The following is a 15,876-nucleotide window of genomic DNA, read 5'->3' as shown; positions in this document are numbered from 1 at the left end:
CGAAAGAGAGGATGTTAAATTATAATATATTAAATTAAATTACTTAAATGAAAATAAGGTTGGAAGGATTTGCTGAAATAACGATTTGAACTAGAATACAAAATTGGGAGGTGTGAGGTGGTCAAGGAAATAAGTAAAGGAAGAAAGTTATGTAAAGGTCTAATCTGTTCTTTTTCTTTTTTAAGTGAATGTATTTTTATTTTATTTTTTTCTGTTGCTGTTGTATTCTTTTTTTGTATTTTGTATTGGTTTTTTTTTCTTTTTGTAACTTTTAAACTCCGAATAAATATTATTTTAAAAAAATAAAAAATTAAATGGCTTCTAAGTAGCACACCACCAACTTCGCTTTCAGCTATCATAATTGAACACAGGCCACTGTTCAAGAGGAACAGCTGAGAGCCAAGAATTTCCGTCCATTTTTGCAAGTTTTGCATTGTTCCATGTCTTTAGGCATCTTCCTTTGGACAGTTCCGCCCTGCCTGTGCAAGTTTTGCATTAACAAGCTCTATATTTATCATTGACAGTTCAATGAACTTGAGCACCTGCCAGGAAGGGGACGGTGCCTTCGAACCAAACTGCAATAAATGAATAGGGCGCCATTGGAACAAAATTCAGCATACTCTTTTGCAGGGTATCATATGAGACAAGCTGGCTATAAAAGCCTCTCTGACACAATGCATAGAGCGCAGACCCTGACCACAGCTCAGCAGATTACACAATTCCCCTTAATATGATTGGAAATAAAAGTTGTCACTAAAACACAAATTCCCATCCCTCAGATTTTAACAGCTTTTCAAGAAAACAGCAACCAGCAAAACGCTTGTGCCATACACTTGTTTCTCTAAAAAAGAAAAAGAAAAGACTACCACCAGGCATGGATGATCACAATGTTTACCAACTTTAATAGGTTATTGCCACTAAACACAACAGTGTAAAGCCCTTTCGCCTGATCAAGTGCCAACAGCTGAGATTTTGTAGGGTTTTGTAGTTTTGGCCAAGGAGCAATATGATGGCAAGAGGAAAGAAGGAAGGAAGGAAGGAAGGAAGGAAGGAAGGAAGGAAGGAAGGAAGGAAGGAAAGGGAAGGATAGGAGAGTAGCCTGAGTAGGACAAAGGCATCCTGAAGAAATGAGAAAGGCCCAAGCACAGTTGCCCCACTTTTCACAACAACTGACAATTTGGCTCGCTTGCTTTTGAACTTGCTACTATGGCACTAAGGGTCAGAAACTGGTTTTTCCTTTAACTTAAGTTCTGTGAAAGACACTTTCCACAAATGTTTTGTGATCACTCCCTGACAGCAGCCATGTCTTCTATACTGATGCATCAAGGTCCTGGAAATCATTCCAGCAATACACACAAGCCATTTTGCTTTCACACCTGCTAGACAATGAAAGCATTTTGGTACCCTCAAGGAAGCAAAAGATGCTCAAAAGAGCTGAAATTTCCAAGCCCACAATGTCAACCATGGACATACCCAATTATTAGTATTATTTAAACCTCACATGCTTTTCTGCTTTGGAATGGCAGACCTGCTCCCATCAAACCATGCCATATTGCACATCCCACCCCCACCTCCAGTTTCAAGAGAGCTTTACAATCTCTTGGGGATGTCGTTCCACAAGTTCAATCAGACTCCCTTACGCATGCAATACAAGTCACAGTGTTTTGGATCCTGGACCAGTTATATTCACAGATAGCAGAGGATGTTGCTGCTTAACCATTCAAACAAGCCATGGTGAGAATTAAATTTTTTTTATTAGTGTATTCACATATTAGGCAAATGCAACACGCATGAAAGCTTATTTCTTAGGTTCACAAGTTCTACCAATACATTAGGCTACTGGTAAAACTACACAAATTGGTAATGGCTTCGCCAATTCTTTTAAAATTGTCTGACCCACTTTGATTGCCCACCCTCAGGCTCGATATTTGGTATTGCTCCTATGCCCTTATTTCTTAAGGCATAAAAAAATCCATCATTTATCTTCCGTTCAGTCAGCTGATTGCAAAGCTTAACACTGGCCACGTTTGTTCTCAAAGCTGAAGTTGTCACTAGGTGTACTTACAAAGTACAATACTAGTGCAAATAAACGATTTGGGGTGGGGCGTGGGGGGGGGGAGGAAAGAAAACAGACAAAAAAAGGCAATCCTGCTACTGCCACAACAACAAGAGAATGACAGACAGCTAGATCACAAGATTGTTAGTAAGATGTATACTTTTCAAGTCAGAATAACCCTGCTATACAGTTTCCCAACCCTTACCCAACCCAGACTTATCTGTAGAATATAATTCAAAATATTTCTTAAAGCAAGGTTCAGATGTAGTGTCCAAGGGTTCTCAATAACATGTACTAGGGAATCTTCTCTTTTTATGGCTGGTCGCAACACCCAGCCTAGGGAGTCTGCAGAAGCAATGACTTTGGCAAGATCCACTCCTTCTGCAATGGATGCTCATTAAGCGAAGCCATACAATTTTGTTCGGACCAGCCCGGTAAACCTTCAAAGAAATGTTAAGTTTTATGTTCAAACCCTTGTGGAAATTACATTTCACTGTGTGGGAGAGAGGGAAAAACTGGTAGGGCAGCCAGATTAAATCTGATTTAGACTTTTATCTTAAAAAAATCTACCAGTGAAGCAGGAGATAATTGATGGTGCGGCTGCTCTCAACTGTTCCTTTCAATCTGCACTCCCCAAAACTGTTGTCTGGCGTATCTGGAGTCCCACTACACTTTGGGAGGGAGAAGAGCTGGAGTTTGTGTCTCCTGCATTTTAGCAATGGATTTAAGAGCAACGGAGATGAGACTCTGGGTTGCATCCTGGCAACCTTTAAAAAAAACCAAAAACAAACCCCTGCTGAGTGCAAAGGGATAGAGTTCAACTCCTGCATTTCACATACTCATCTCTGCTGTCTGGATAAGGGAAAGTTCTCATAAAGGGTTTCAAGATACGAAAGGACCAGCAACATCTTACAGCTGCTCGCTTTGTCACTTCTGAAAAATAAGGGTGCTGCTATGAAAGTGCACACTCACCAATCTGAAGGCGGTGAACAAGTCTTTCTTGGGAGAAAAATGTGGATTATTCTCAGTCAAAAAAACTTATTTTGCAACAGCTGCATGTGCGCATGCGCTGCAGACCTAGCATTTAAGAGATTGCAACACTCCAGGGCAAAGGGCTGATGCCGGCAGTTAAGAGATTCCTCGCTTCCACCCAGGTCTGAACCCCTCCGCTCCCTCCTTGATCCCAGCTAAGCATGATCCCAGTAGCATTTGTTAGCCATGGTCAAGGTGAAAAACCAATAGCACATGAATGTTGATTCCATGGTAATTAACCATAGCTAACGGCAGGAGGGAGGAGAAGGCAGGAAAGCATAATCCTCCTTGTGATCGCTTAACCCTAGTCAGAAGTCATATTTTCAAACTAAGGTGCAAGCTGGACCTCAGTGCCAGCAGCACCCATCGCCGGCAACAGATGCCACTACTTCAGGTGGGCAATGGAAGGATCTATTTTTTAAAGCATGTTTTGGCCCGGGGGAGGTGGGCATGGGGGCAAGGAGTGAAAGGTTGAACGTGGCACTGCCTATTTCAGGCCCACTAAGCATACTCAACACGCAAGATTTCAAGAGATGGAACCCAAGAATCGCTCCCGCTCCAAAGAGGGGTTTTTAAGGTGACAGCTAGTACACTTGGAAAAGTTGGGGGGGGGGAGAGGAGATTTTCTGCATAAAGTCTGTTATAGGGCAGCGGAAAGCCTGCATATATATTTATATATAAAAATATAAAAAAATATAGAGAAGCAAGAACTTGGGCTTTTTTACGAGATGGCTGCCTAAGTCAAGGAGCTCCGCACATCTATCAATGGGAATTTAAACTCAGGACAGCAGAATGGTGTCAAAATTGGGGGGGGGGGGGTCCCATGATACATTAACTGAACCACTCATGTTATTGGTAAACCTTTAGGACACTCAATTTATATATACCCAATAAAAAACACCATTAAAGTATTTAATATGTCCCTCCCTCCTTCGGCAGAAGGCGTTTCTATACACTAACTTTTCATCTAGAGCATCAGAGTATAGGAAACAAAACCCACAAGGTGCTTAGAAACTGATGAGACCCTCAAGTGCTTTTCTGTCTCTCTCTCTCTCTCTCTCTCTGAACTTTTTGGATAGGAAACAGTTCATGGAGACCACACACGAGTTACTACGACAGACGAGCTGTTAATATTTAAGTCTGTTGCCCGGACTTCGCATTTCAAGCGCGCTAGTGGAGACGAGGAGCATTACGACATGCTGGAGCAGCGCACTGAAGGAGAGCCCATCTGAGTCAATACTTTGTCCAGCCACTGTAAAGGCCCGTTCAGGTGAAGCTCGATCCAACAGGGAGTGCTTGTTACCGTCTGCCGCCTGAAGAAGGGAGAAAGAGTTGGGGGATGAAATACACTGTGAAGCCAGCATACAAGCCAAGGGCTTAGGCAAACTAAGGCCCGGGGGCCGGATCTGGCCCAGTCGCCTTCTAAACCAGGCAGAGGGCCTTCTCAGTGGTGGCACCCACCCTGTGGAACACCCTCCCACCAGATGTCAAAGAGATGAACAACTACCAGACTTTTAGAAGACATCTGAAGGCAGACCTCTTTAGGGAAGCTTTTAATGTTTAACAGACCACTGTATTTTAATACAGTGGTACCTCTGGTTACGTACGCTTCAGGTTACATACACTTCAGGTTACAGACTCCGCTAACCCAGAAATAGTACCTCAGGTTAAGAACTTTGCTTCAGGATGAGAAAAGAAATCATGCTCCGGCGGCGCGGCGGCAGCAGGAGGCCCCATTTGCTAAAATGGTGCTTCAGGTTAAGTACAGTTTCAGGTTAAGAACGGACCTCCAGAACGAATTAAGTACTTAACCCGAGGTACCACTGTACTCTGTTGGAAGCCACCCAGCCAGATGGGCAGGGTATAAATAATAAATTCTATTCTATATCCGGCCCGCAGATGGTCTGGGAATCAGCGTGTTTTTACATGAGCAGAAGGTGTGCTTTTATTTAAAATGTATCTCTGGGTTATTTGTGGGGCATAGGAATTTGTTCATCCCCCCCCCAAAAAAAAATAGTCCGCCCCCCCCCCAGTCTGAGGGACAGTGGACCAGCCCCCTGCTGAAAAAGTTTGCTGACCCCTGGTTAGAGTCCCCGCTCAATAATCAGCTTGCATGGCCACTTTTAAGACCACAAGGGGCAAAGAGCCAGTGCCTCAACCCCCCCCCCCCAAGAGCAAGTTCTGTCACCAATTTGGGGCTGGGCGATAAAGGTTTTCAACACTGCGATATATCACCAGAATGGTTTTAACTATATGAAAGGTGGCGTACAAATAAAATGTGGGCAATGATTTTATTTATTAAATTTCTATTTCACCCTTCATCTGAAGATGACAATATGATGACGATACCGATTTGCTTAATTTGTAAAAGGGAACGTCAGGCCTACATTAACATCCCGGCTGCAGGATGGTTCTACTAACAAGGAGAGGAATGCCACTCTGTACCTGTATTCAGCGCCCCATCCTTTAACAAAACTCATCCTTATGGTGCACATTCGGGTTAGTTGATACACTGCTTCAAAGCCCTGATTTACAGACTGAGCCAAAAGAGCAGCAAATTCCTGGTTATTAAAGATCTTTAGGTTGCAGCCTACAAAAAAGGAAAAATAGTAAAAGGATGAATGATCGGTACCACTACATTACATACATTTAAGTGATTCAATCCCCCTACCCAACTTTTTTCAAAACATGTTTTCCTTAGGCATCACAGCAAGGCAAATAAATACATTTCAATACACTGAAATGATGGCTGATCTCTGCTGGTTATACACCTCTTACCTGGTGGGATTTTGCACACGGTTGCAGGATGCCAGCCATATCTCTGATTACAATTGGGGCTCTGAACAAAGATTGCGCTATCGCTTAGGCACTCAGCAAAAACCTCTCCGCCAATGTAATACAGGCGCACTCCCCTCCCTAGAAAAAGAAAAAGAACATTAAACGAACAGAAGCAGCTAAAATTTGCCAGATCCAACATACTGGCAAGTGCAAACGGTCTTGTTTAGCCAATCTCTGGTTACATATTTTCTGGATGCTTGTGCTCTTCCAGTAAGCACCTGCTGCTTAGTTTTGCTTTACTGCCTGTTGCTCATTCTTCTTATATTTTAATATATATCACAAGCAGATCTGAGGGGCCCCAAGATGCAGCGATATAAACGTACCGTTCAGCTACTGTACAAATGACCTACTATGCTGCCATTACTTAGATGAAGAAATAACAAACAATGTTCAATTTTAAAAGAAGAATGCAAAGGAAGGAACTGTTTTTTCAGCAGTTCAAGGGAAGAAGGTTAGAGGAAGCAGGAGAGCTGCTGGAACACGTGGAGAGAAGTACATACCTATGTGCCTTCTTGTCATCTCCACAGTGGCGTTTCTATTAACATTGGAGAGCAAGCCTAGGCAGAATCTTTCAGAGTTTGATGGATCCGTAAAGCCATCTACAGTAAGTGAAGGCTGTGACGCATGGAAGGTTTCTCCCACCCTCTGATTTAATTCATAATATGCTATAGAACACCAAAAAGCAGGCTCTGAGTAGGTAACCGGCTGCAGGTCTGGAAGGGAAAGAGGAAGAATTCTTGTGGTTAACATGTATTAATGCTGCACTATCATTTGGCAATAGGAAGCTAGTCAAGGCTATACTCCCCAAATCCTCCTCTAGTTGTGCTCCTTAAACAAGGCTATTCCCTTGAGACTTCTCAAAGAATTCTTAGCTGCACATTATGTTTGATGCAGTTTCCTTCACTGGCTTAAATAAACATTTAATTGACTATTGTTTGAGCAGAAAAGACGTAATATACAGTATTTTTCGCTCCGTAAGACGCACCTGACCATAAGGCGCACCTAGTTTTTAGAGGGGGAATGCAAGAAAAAAAAATTCTTTAAAGGGAGCGCTGAGCAGAGCCTGTATGCATCCTAGGCTCTGCTCAGCGCTCCCTTTCACGAGCCGCGTGGAGCGTGTGTGCGGTGCTTGCAGGCTTTTCCCCGAGGAGTCACTGATGGGCTGCCCTTCTCCGTCCTCGGGGAAAAGCCCCCACACACTCCGCACTGCTCTTGGGGGCTTTTGTGGGAGGTGGGGGAAGTGACAGAGCCGCGCGCTCTCTCACTTCCCCCACCTCCCGCAAAAGCCACGGATAGCCGCGCGAAGCCTCCGCAGGGCAGCAGGATGAAGGCTCCCCGCTGCCCTGCGGAGGCTTTGCGCAGCTAAGCCAGAAGGTAGAACAGCTAGAGGGAGAACTGCGCAGCGCTCCCTCTCACTGTTCTGGCTTCTAGCTTGGCCCACGAAGCCTGTATTTGCTCCATAAGACGCACACACATTTCCCCTTACTTTTTTTTTGGGGGGGGGGAGTGTGTCTTATAGAGAAAAAAAATATGGTACGTTCTTCGAAACCTCTGCATTCTGCATTTCCTCTCTTTCATCTTGTGCGACAGATCCAACAAGCTTAACATATTTTTAATGCTAATTTACCAGACTCCAAAACCTCTAGTTCTCTCCAAGTTGCCTCAACACACACACTCTCTCTCTCTCTCTCTCTCTCTCTGTGTGTGTGTACACACACGTACACACAAAATTAAAGGCATGTTCTTGTCTGGAATGCTTGATTTTTCCAAATGCTCCACATCCAGAACACCTTGTACTATACAAGACATGCTTCGTGACATACCGTCAACCACCTCTACATTTCCCATGATCAAAAGAAGGAAGCAATTACATTATGTACTGTGGAACCTAACAAAGCAATATTGAGTCAACCCTCAGAGAAAATATTACTAGAAGATGCTGAATCAACTAGATATCAGTTCAGCAGTGCCTAGTTTTCAAGAGATTCTAAGGGCAATCTTAATCATGGGTCATAGAACTGCAATGCAGGAATCTCAACTAAAGCATCCATGACAGATGGCCATCCATTCTCAGCTTTAAAAACTCCAAGGAAGGAGAGTGTACTACCTTTCATGGGAGTCTGCTTCACAAACAGCTCTTACAGGACAATATGATATAACTGTAACCACAAAGTATGTCCCTATAATAGATCAACTACCAGCCAAAATCAACTGCCAACAAATATTTCTCCCCAAACCATTCCCCACTGCCAACTAGGACAAAAAAAAAAAAATAAACCAGGCAATTCTTCCCTTTCCATTTATGCCAAATAGAAATAGTCAGGCAGACTATTAAAAAGTGGCAGACTACTGCACAGTCCAGGAACCTCTCACAAGGGTTGCAGTAACAGAACAATATGCTTTTTTAAAAAAATAACACCCCAGAGATACAGAAAGGGATTTTATTTGCGGGGGGGGGGGTGAATGTAGCAGAGTGGCCAAGTAACCAAGCCATGAACAACAAAAGCCCTGGGTCAAATCTCATCCCAACCTTGATCACCCCATCAGGAAAGGCCCTCTAAGCCTCAGCTTTCCCATATAGGATACAGCTGACATTACAAATCTACCTTGGAGGACTTTTCAAAGGACTGCCGAGGAAGAATACAAAACAGCTACAACACTAAAAAAGCACTATTCCAATGCTTTGAATATTGCAGTTACTTTAGCCTGCAAGTATGTGTCCAGAAGATATTCCTCATACTGCTTATTTATGAACAGCACATTGCCCAGTGTGTCTACTCAGCAGGTTACCAAAAAAGCCACCTGCACAACATTGTTCAAGCATAGAATACACCTTGATTAAAACACACAAGACAGCAATTAAACCATAGTTAAACCATACTTAAAACATGACACAGGAGAGGTGCTTAAAATAAAATTAAAAAGAGATTGTCCCTGCTAACCCCCGCACCCCAATAAACCACTTCTCCCCATACTCCGCAAGTTAATTCCACCTGCAATGGATTCTAAAATAATCAACCAAATGCAAGCACATTTACCTCATTTATTATAAAGAAGTGTTTACAACTTACCCAGGCTGTGATTGACAGGAGAGAGTGTACTGGGAGACAGCTCTGCTGGAGATCCTGAGGAATTAATACAAAAAAATGTTAGTTCACAACAAAAATTCACTTTAGTAATCACATTTGGAGGCTGTGCCAGCAGCAGTTTTGAGGTCCTGGGACCCGTTTACACTAGCACAATCCCATGTTAGATTTACTCTGAATATGCTACAATATTGCTACTGTTCAGCAAAAGAATATTTTGGAAAGTGAGCCAAAGGCAAGCTTTTTTCTAACTTGACAAATGCCAGTAACCTCTTGCCATATGCACAGAAACTATTGTCCCTGTATTACAAAGACTGAGAAATACCCATGTTTGCAGCCTGGGATGGAGCATTTGCCATAACTGAAGGCGAGCAGAAACTGAACCGTTTCCTCGGCTAACTTCGGTTGGCTTACTACTTAAGCCTACCCCTATCAGGAGTAGCAAAACAAAACAAAAACCCAAGGTTATGGGATCAGGGTGGGGGGACGGACACACACAAAAACCCCCATACACATAACACCATCAAACAAGCTGATAACCTGTGCTTTCGCCACTACATAATTGCTCCGCAAAGAAAAAGACAAAACTTTGCAAGGTTAGTCCTACGACAAGCACTGCTCTTTGATCTGCACACAATACAATTCATGCCTCTTGACACATTTCAAGACTTCCCAAGCAATGACCCACATTCAGCGCAGAGTATCTTTGCAGACCTTTATCTCCACAACACTTCAACCTCTCACCAACCACAGCGTCCCCATTTTGACCCTGGACCCTGAAGGCCACGCTGCCCCTTGTTTATATGAAATAACTCAGGCAGAGTACAGTATTAAGAGGATTTGCACTAAACTCAAATGGTTGCCTGGCCACTTGCAGAAACTAAAGGTCTGGTTTAGACACAACAACTGCTTGTTGGACTACGGCTAGTTCACAGTTTAAAACGGATAGCCCTTCTTTTTTGCTGCATCCAAACTTGGCAAAGTGAAGCTCACTCAAACTACAGCCTGTTAACAAATTGGGGTATCAAAAGCCAGGCTTGTTTCTAGTTTGTACTTGTAACAACCGGGGGGTTTTACATCAGAGCTGGGCCCCAAGACCTGCCTCTTTCCTGCTGTGAAGAGGTGTGCAGCTGCCTCACTCCCTTCCTTTCTTAATAGAGCTACTGGTTCTATAGTAAGGAGGGAGACAAAGGTAGCTTGCACGTGTTACATTGATCCCACTTCCTGCGTTCAAGAATACCTTGGGGCTGAAAAGAGGCAGTGCGGTGTGGTAAACCTCCTTTACCAACCACAGTTACTGCAAAAGCTTCACACCTTTAGGGGGAAAGGGATCTTGAGACACGGATCCATGCTTTCGTAACCTCAGTTAACTATTACAAGGGACACAACTCAAGACAACCCATGAAGGCAACTTGGAAGCTGCAGCTAGTGTGAAATGTACCTATCAGCTGATACAATTGGAAGTGGAGTCATATTCCAAGGAGTGAACTGCCCATCAGCCTGAATTAAGGCTGAACCCCATGTTGAGACACAATCAGATTTCATTTTGTTACTGTAAGCCAACTTGAACAGTGGAAAGGGGGGCACAGAAATGTTTTAATAAATCTTCATCAGAACAAAGGGAGGTTTGCTAAGCCCCCTTACATATTTAAAGTCTTCAGTAAGAATTAAGACCATTACCTGTATCCATGCTTTGGTTCAACTGCTGGTCACTGGTTTCTCCATCTTCACTGATATAACCGGGTGGTGGTGTTTCTACCAAAAGTACAATCAATGAGCCATTAAATGAAAGGGTTCTCTCATGGTCATGTACAACCTGCACACGTTAAAGCTTTCAAAATTTGCAGAATTAAAAGAGTGCACACAGCCTTTATTTTATAAATTGCAGGGGATCTCATTATGCCACTGTCTATGTTACATGAGGAAACAGGAATAAAACCCACCAGCCACCTGCCATTTCCCCTGCTCTCTAGGCTACATGCCCCCTACACTGTGGGTGGATGGATCTCTAGCAGAACTGATTGAAAAACAGGCCAATCTGGGTGCACCACAAAAAGGGCTAGATTATAACCAGCCCGAAGCAAGACAAATACCAACTGACATGCCAATGGGCTCTAGTCTTCCAGGGAGAAAACAAAAACACCTCTCATCTTCCCTCCTCCCTTGGGGAACAGGTACTGTACAACATGAAGTATATGACAACCTAAATAGCTTTTTTAAAAAAAAAGATGTTAAGAATTATGAATCAATGTGTATCCAATAATATCTAAAGCATACAGGATCTGTTTCCATAGTGTAGATCCTATCTGCCTGCCACAACACTGCAGGTGGCTTATACGTAAAATATAAGAGACTGGAACAATCACAAAGCCAAATCAATGTAGGGCATGGGTAGGCAAACTAAGGCCCGGGGACCGGATCCGGCCCAATCGCCTTCTAAACCCAGCCCGCGGATGGTCTGGGAATCAGCATGTTTTTACATGAGTAGAATGTGTCCTTTTACAGTGGTACCTCGCAAGACGAAATTAATTCGTTCTGCGAGTTTTTTCGTCTTGCGATTTTTCCGTCTTGCGAAGCACGGATTTTGGAAAAGCTTCAAAATCACCAAAGTCTTCGAAAACCTCAAAAAAGGCTACCACACCGCGTGCTATGAGTTGCTCCTCGAAGTCAAGTCGCAACTGCACCCCCTGAATGCACGGTTTTAAGAAAAAGGAAACAAACTTGCAAGACAAAGAAAACAAACTTGCAAGACGTTTTCGCCTTGCGAAGCAAGCCCATAGGGAAATTCATCTTGCGAAGCAACTCAAAAAACGAAAAACTCTTTCGTCTTGCGAGTTTTTCGTCTTACGAGGCATTCGTCTTGCGAGGTACCACTGTATTTAAAATGCATCTTTGGGTTATTTGTGGGGCATAGGAATTCGTTCATTCTTCCCCCCCCCCTCAAAATATAGTCCTGCCCCCCACAAGGTCTGAGGGGCAGTGGACCGGCCCCCTGCTGAAAAAGTTTGCTGACCCCTGATGTAGGGGAACAAACTGGCTAAACAGGGTTAGAGGCACATCAGAAGTTACACGGATTAAAGCCTGGAAAAAGAAGACGCAACACTTCTTTGGTTTACAAATCTTCAGGAAGAGGATTGAGGTGTGTCTCTAAGCAGAAAATGCTGGGCCTGAGGTTTCTGACGTCCCATAGCCAAGAGAGCGAGCAGGGGTCTATCTGCAGATCTTAAAGGACAAGAGGGCTTCTATGTAAGAAGTACTCTCAAATATATCCTGGACTCAGCCTATACAGATTGGAACCTTGATTAGGCTTTGAAGAACAGAACAAGAAAGCAGAATTTAGTACATGTTTACTGTCTACACATTAAAATCTACTAGAAGCCTGAGTGGACTGTGCCTCTTATCCCAAATCCAGGATGTTAGCAGATGATCAAATGTCAAGTCCATTCCCAACAATCCACTGATCCCAAACTCAATTGTGAGTTGGGCGGGCTATCAATCCTGATAAAAGATTCTGTTGAAAGCTGAACAGGCTTCTTAAGGGTCAGAGAAGCTACCACCAGCACAGCCGCTGCAAAGAAACTCAAATCCTGGGGTGCCCTACCCTCCTCCCTGCATTATTTGCTTTTTCTTTGGTTGTTGTACTTGAAATTAGTCCTTCAGATGGCATGAGGCCACTCGTCACGCCATTTGCTTTCACATAATACCTGGTATGTAATTGCTCTGTGGTTCAATTCCTGCTGGAAAGTTAGTGTTTTCGGGAATGGAATGAGTATAGTCATCAAGTTGTGGAAGTTCAGTCAGAATCTCTGTATGTCGTGGTACGAGGACAGGAGGCAGAACTGGGAGAGGAGAAACAAATTCCAAAAAAATGTTAACGAGACTGCCTAGATTTGCTATAGTTTTGCTAGATTAGTGCAAACACTAAGTTGCATCAATCCTATCTGTGGAACTAACAGTGCAGTTCTATGGATGTTTACTTGGAAATAACTCCCACTTTGGGACTTACTTCAACAGACAACCACAGAATTGCACAGCTACTGACTTGGGTAAATAGGTCTTACGGAAAGGTAAGCATGCACAGAATTGCAGCCTCAGTATGTTAGGTAATATCAATTTCAAACAGTTATAATGACCAGATGATCAGTTTTGTTTCAAGAAAAAAAGACAAAGGTAAATATTAGGTAGGAGAGAGGGCACAAGTATCCAGTATGGACAACATGGCAAGCGATATCTCCCCTGGAATCAAGCAGGATGTATTTATTTTTTAATTCATTTTATTTAATAAATTTTATGAGCAACTTTTGAAAACAAAACATAGTTAAAACCATGCTCAAGGTGTTTTACAACATGAAAAAACACATAATTACAAGGATAACAAAAGTAGTCATAAACAATAAACATAAAAAAATCACAACCCAATTAAACACTTTTGACATAAATTGTGGTAAGCTCTAAAATAAGGGTTAAAAAAATTAGTATCAAAAAGAGCAACAACCTGCCCCCTCCCCAAGCAAACAATACCCCAACCCAAAACGCTGGAGTCAATCAGGGCCCCATCCTTCCAGGCCAGGTGGGAAAGGGCTGCAAAAAGCCATTCCCTTAAATAAAAAAAGACCGGGGTTCAACTACCCTATTCATTCAGGAAGCTCCTTGGAGGTGACCTCCAAGCCACTGCATTCTGCACCAGCTGAAGCTTCCAGTCTTCAAAATGTAGCCCAAGACAGAGGAGACTCCAGCTTTCCAGACTGGATTTAAGCTGCACTGTATCTAGATAGGCTGATTGTTAGCTCCGACCCTAGGTTGATAAAAGACACTACCAGTCAACAACGAATGTGAAGCCAACCCCCCAAACTATGAACCTGACCTATCAGAGAGAATGCAACCCCAGCCACAACAGATATACAAAGGGTCTTTGGCTCAGCCTTCGTCTCTTGGCTCTCCGTTCCATAGGTGTTTCTCAAGCAGAAAAGTTTAAGACAGGCAGTCACATTTATTTCCCCTTCCTCCATGGAGTTTTGGATATCATGGGCATTCCCTGTTTTTAGTCATAACCACTCTGTGAATTACCGTATTTTTCGCCCCATGGGGCGCACTGGCCCATAGGACGCAACAAGTTTTTTTGGGGGGAAATAAAGGGGGGAAAAGTTATCCCCCCCCCCAGATGCGGGGCTGGGGCGGGGGATGCCCGAGCTTCCCCCAACCCCAGCCCCCAGAGCAGGCTGCTATCCGCAAGCCTAGGGAGCCTGGCGGGAAGTCGCGCCGGTCTCCCCAGGCTTACAGATATCTGTCCCCCGAGCTTCTGGGGCTGGCGGTGGGGAGAAGCACACTTCTCCCCAGCGCCAGCCTCCAAACCAGGTCGGGGAACAGCGGGATGACAGCTCTCCGCCTCCCCGCTGTCCCCCGAGCTTGTGGGGCTGCCCGATATCTGCACGAAGCAGCGCGCCCCAGGCCTCGGGATGCAGGCTGCTATCCGCAAGCCTTGGGAGCCCGATGGGAACTCCCGCAGAGCTCCCAAGGCTTGCGGATAGCTTCCTGAAGCCTCTCGCTCTCCAGGCTTCAGCGAAAGCCTGCCTTGCCCCATAGGACGCACACACATTTCCCCTTCATTTTTGGAGGGGGAAAAGTGTGTCCTATAGGGCGAAAAATACGGTAGGTTTAAGGCTGGAAGACAGAGGGTGGCCCGAGGCCAACCAATGAGTTTTACAGTCAACATCTGACCCCTGGTTTTCTCAGCTTTGTCCAACATTCTGTTACAGAACATAAATCCAATTAGGACAACCAGGGTGCAAATCCCAACTGACCAACAAAGGTCACTGGGCTGCCTTGAGCCAGACATTATTTCCCAGCATATGGCTGGGTTGTGAAGATAAAGCAGGAGTGGAGACGCAACATTCTAAGTTCCCTGTACAAATGCCAATAAAAAAATTAAATGCATGCACCTCTTTTTGCTACTGATGCTTGAACTTTTACTGGTGGAAGCCACAAGGGAGACACACTCCAGGTAGTAGCTGCTCACTTATGGAGTCCACTCTCCAGATATGAAAAAAGGCTGAGCATACAAGTCAGCTTAGTGGCTATGACTAAAAAAGTAGGGGGGAGCCTTTAAGCTGTATGTGCACTTATGTTTAAAAGTACTGTGTTTTGCTCAGAGTCTCTGCAACTGAGAACAAATAGTTTTGAAAGAGACGCTCTGCTGCCCTAGCTGCAAGCATTTTTGTTAACATTTTGCAATTCCAAACTATCCTGGGAGGCGCCAAACACATGCATTCAATACAACAACAATGCCTTTCAACATTTAAGCACCATTGTCCGATTAAATTTTGGATTAGCTCTCACTCAAGCTCTTGGAATTCCAAAACAATAACATGGACTCCTTTCACTTCAGCTTTGCACACATTGTTAGTAAGATTCTTAGCAAAAGAAGCCAGGGCAGCAGACACCGATACGCCAAGAGCAGCTTGCCATCTTCCTACCTGGAGTCTCCACTCTCTGGTAATGGTAAGGGTTTACGCATACTTCGTCCTTTTTAAGATTAAAAGCATATTCACAGTTTTCAATTGCCTTAAGTTCATGGTGACTGTGAAGGTCAGGCCAGCGCCACAAACGGCAGTAAATAACATGTGGCAATCCTTTACGGTGGGATACTTGCAGGCGGCCATCGAGAGACCTAAAGGGAGGAAAAGTATTCCAGAACATTTAGGGAAGTTCTCAGGAAGCACATATAAGCCAAGATATTCCGTATCATTAGCATATACAGCACCTCTCATTGCCACCACCCCTTTAAACCAGAGAGCCAACAAAAGACATTTATGATGTTCTCAGGTAAGAGGTAGTGTTATCGTTAAAGCAAACACTACTATTATT

At 43.9% G+C, this 15,876-nt stretch overlaps 1 protein-coding gene across 5 annotated transcripts in view; it reads right to left on the bottom strand.

Moving 5' to 3' along the window:
- Nucleotides 1-1,735: 1,735 nt before the first annotated feature.
- Nucleotides 1,736-15,876, bottom strand: part of SMAD2 (SMAD family member 2) — a 38,939-nt gene continuing 24,798 nt past the window's right edge. For all 5 annotated transcript variants that reach the window (XM_079994968.1, XM_079994972.1, XM_079994969.1 and 2 more), the window contains 8 exons: nt 15,486-15,679; nt 12,717-12,851; nt 10,693-10,767; nt 8,998-9,051; nt 6,427-6,639; nt 5,867-6,004; nt 5,534-5,678; nt 1,736-4,401 (listed from right to left, as the gene is read on the bottom strand). In XM_079994968.1, the coding sequence (XP_079851094.1) occupies nt 4,278-4,401; nt 5,534-5,678; nt 5,867-6,004; nt 6,427-6,639; nt 8,998-9,051; nt 10,693-10,767; nt 12,717-12,851; nt 15,486-15,679 (1,078 nt within the window). In that variant the 3' untranslated portion in view covers nt 1,736-4,277. The remainder of the gene's footprint in view (nt 4,402-5,533; nt 5,679-5,866; nt 6,005-6,426; nt 6,640-8,997; nt 9,052-10,692; nt 10,768-12,716; nt 12,852-15,485; nt 15,680-15,876) is intronic.

This window comes from Podarcis cretensis, assembly GCF_951804945.1.
Source record: "Podarcis cretensis genome assembly, chromosome: 11".
Taxonomy (NCBI): Eukaryota; Metazoa; Chordata; class Lepidosauria; order Squamata; family Lacertidae; genus Podarcis; species Podarcis cretensis.
Note: the sequence above shows the minus strand (reverse complement) of the source record. Positions and strands in the feature narration are given on the sequence as shown.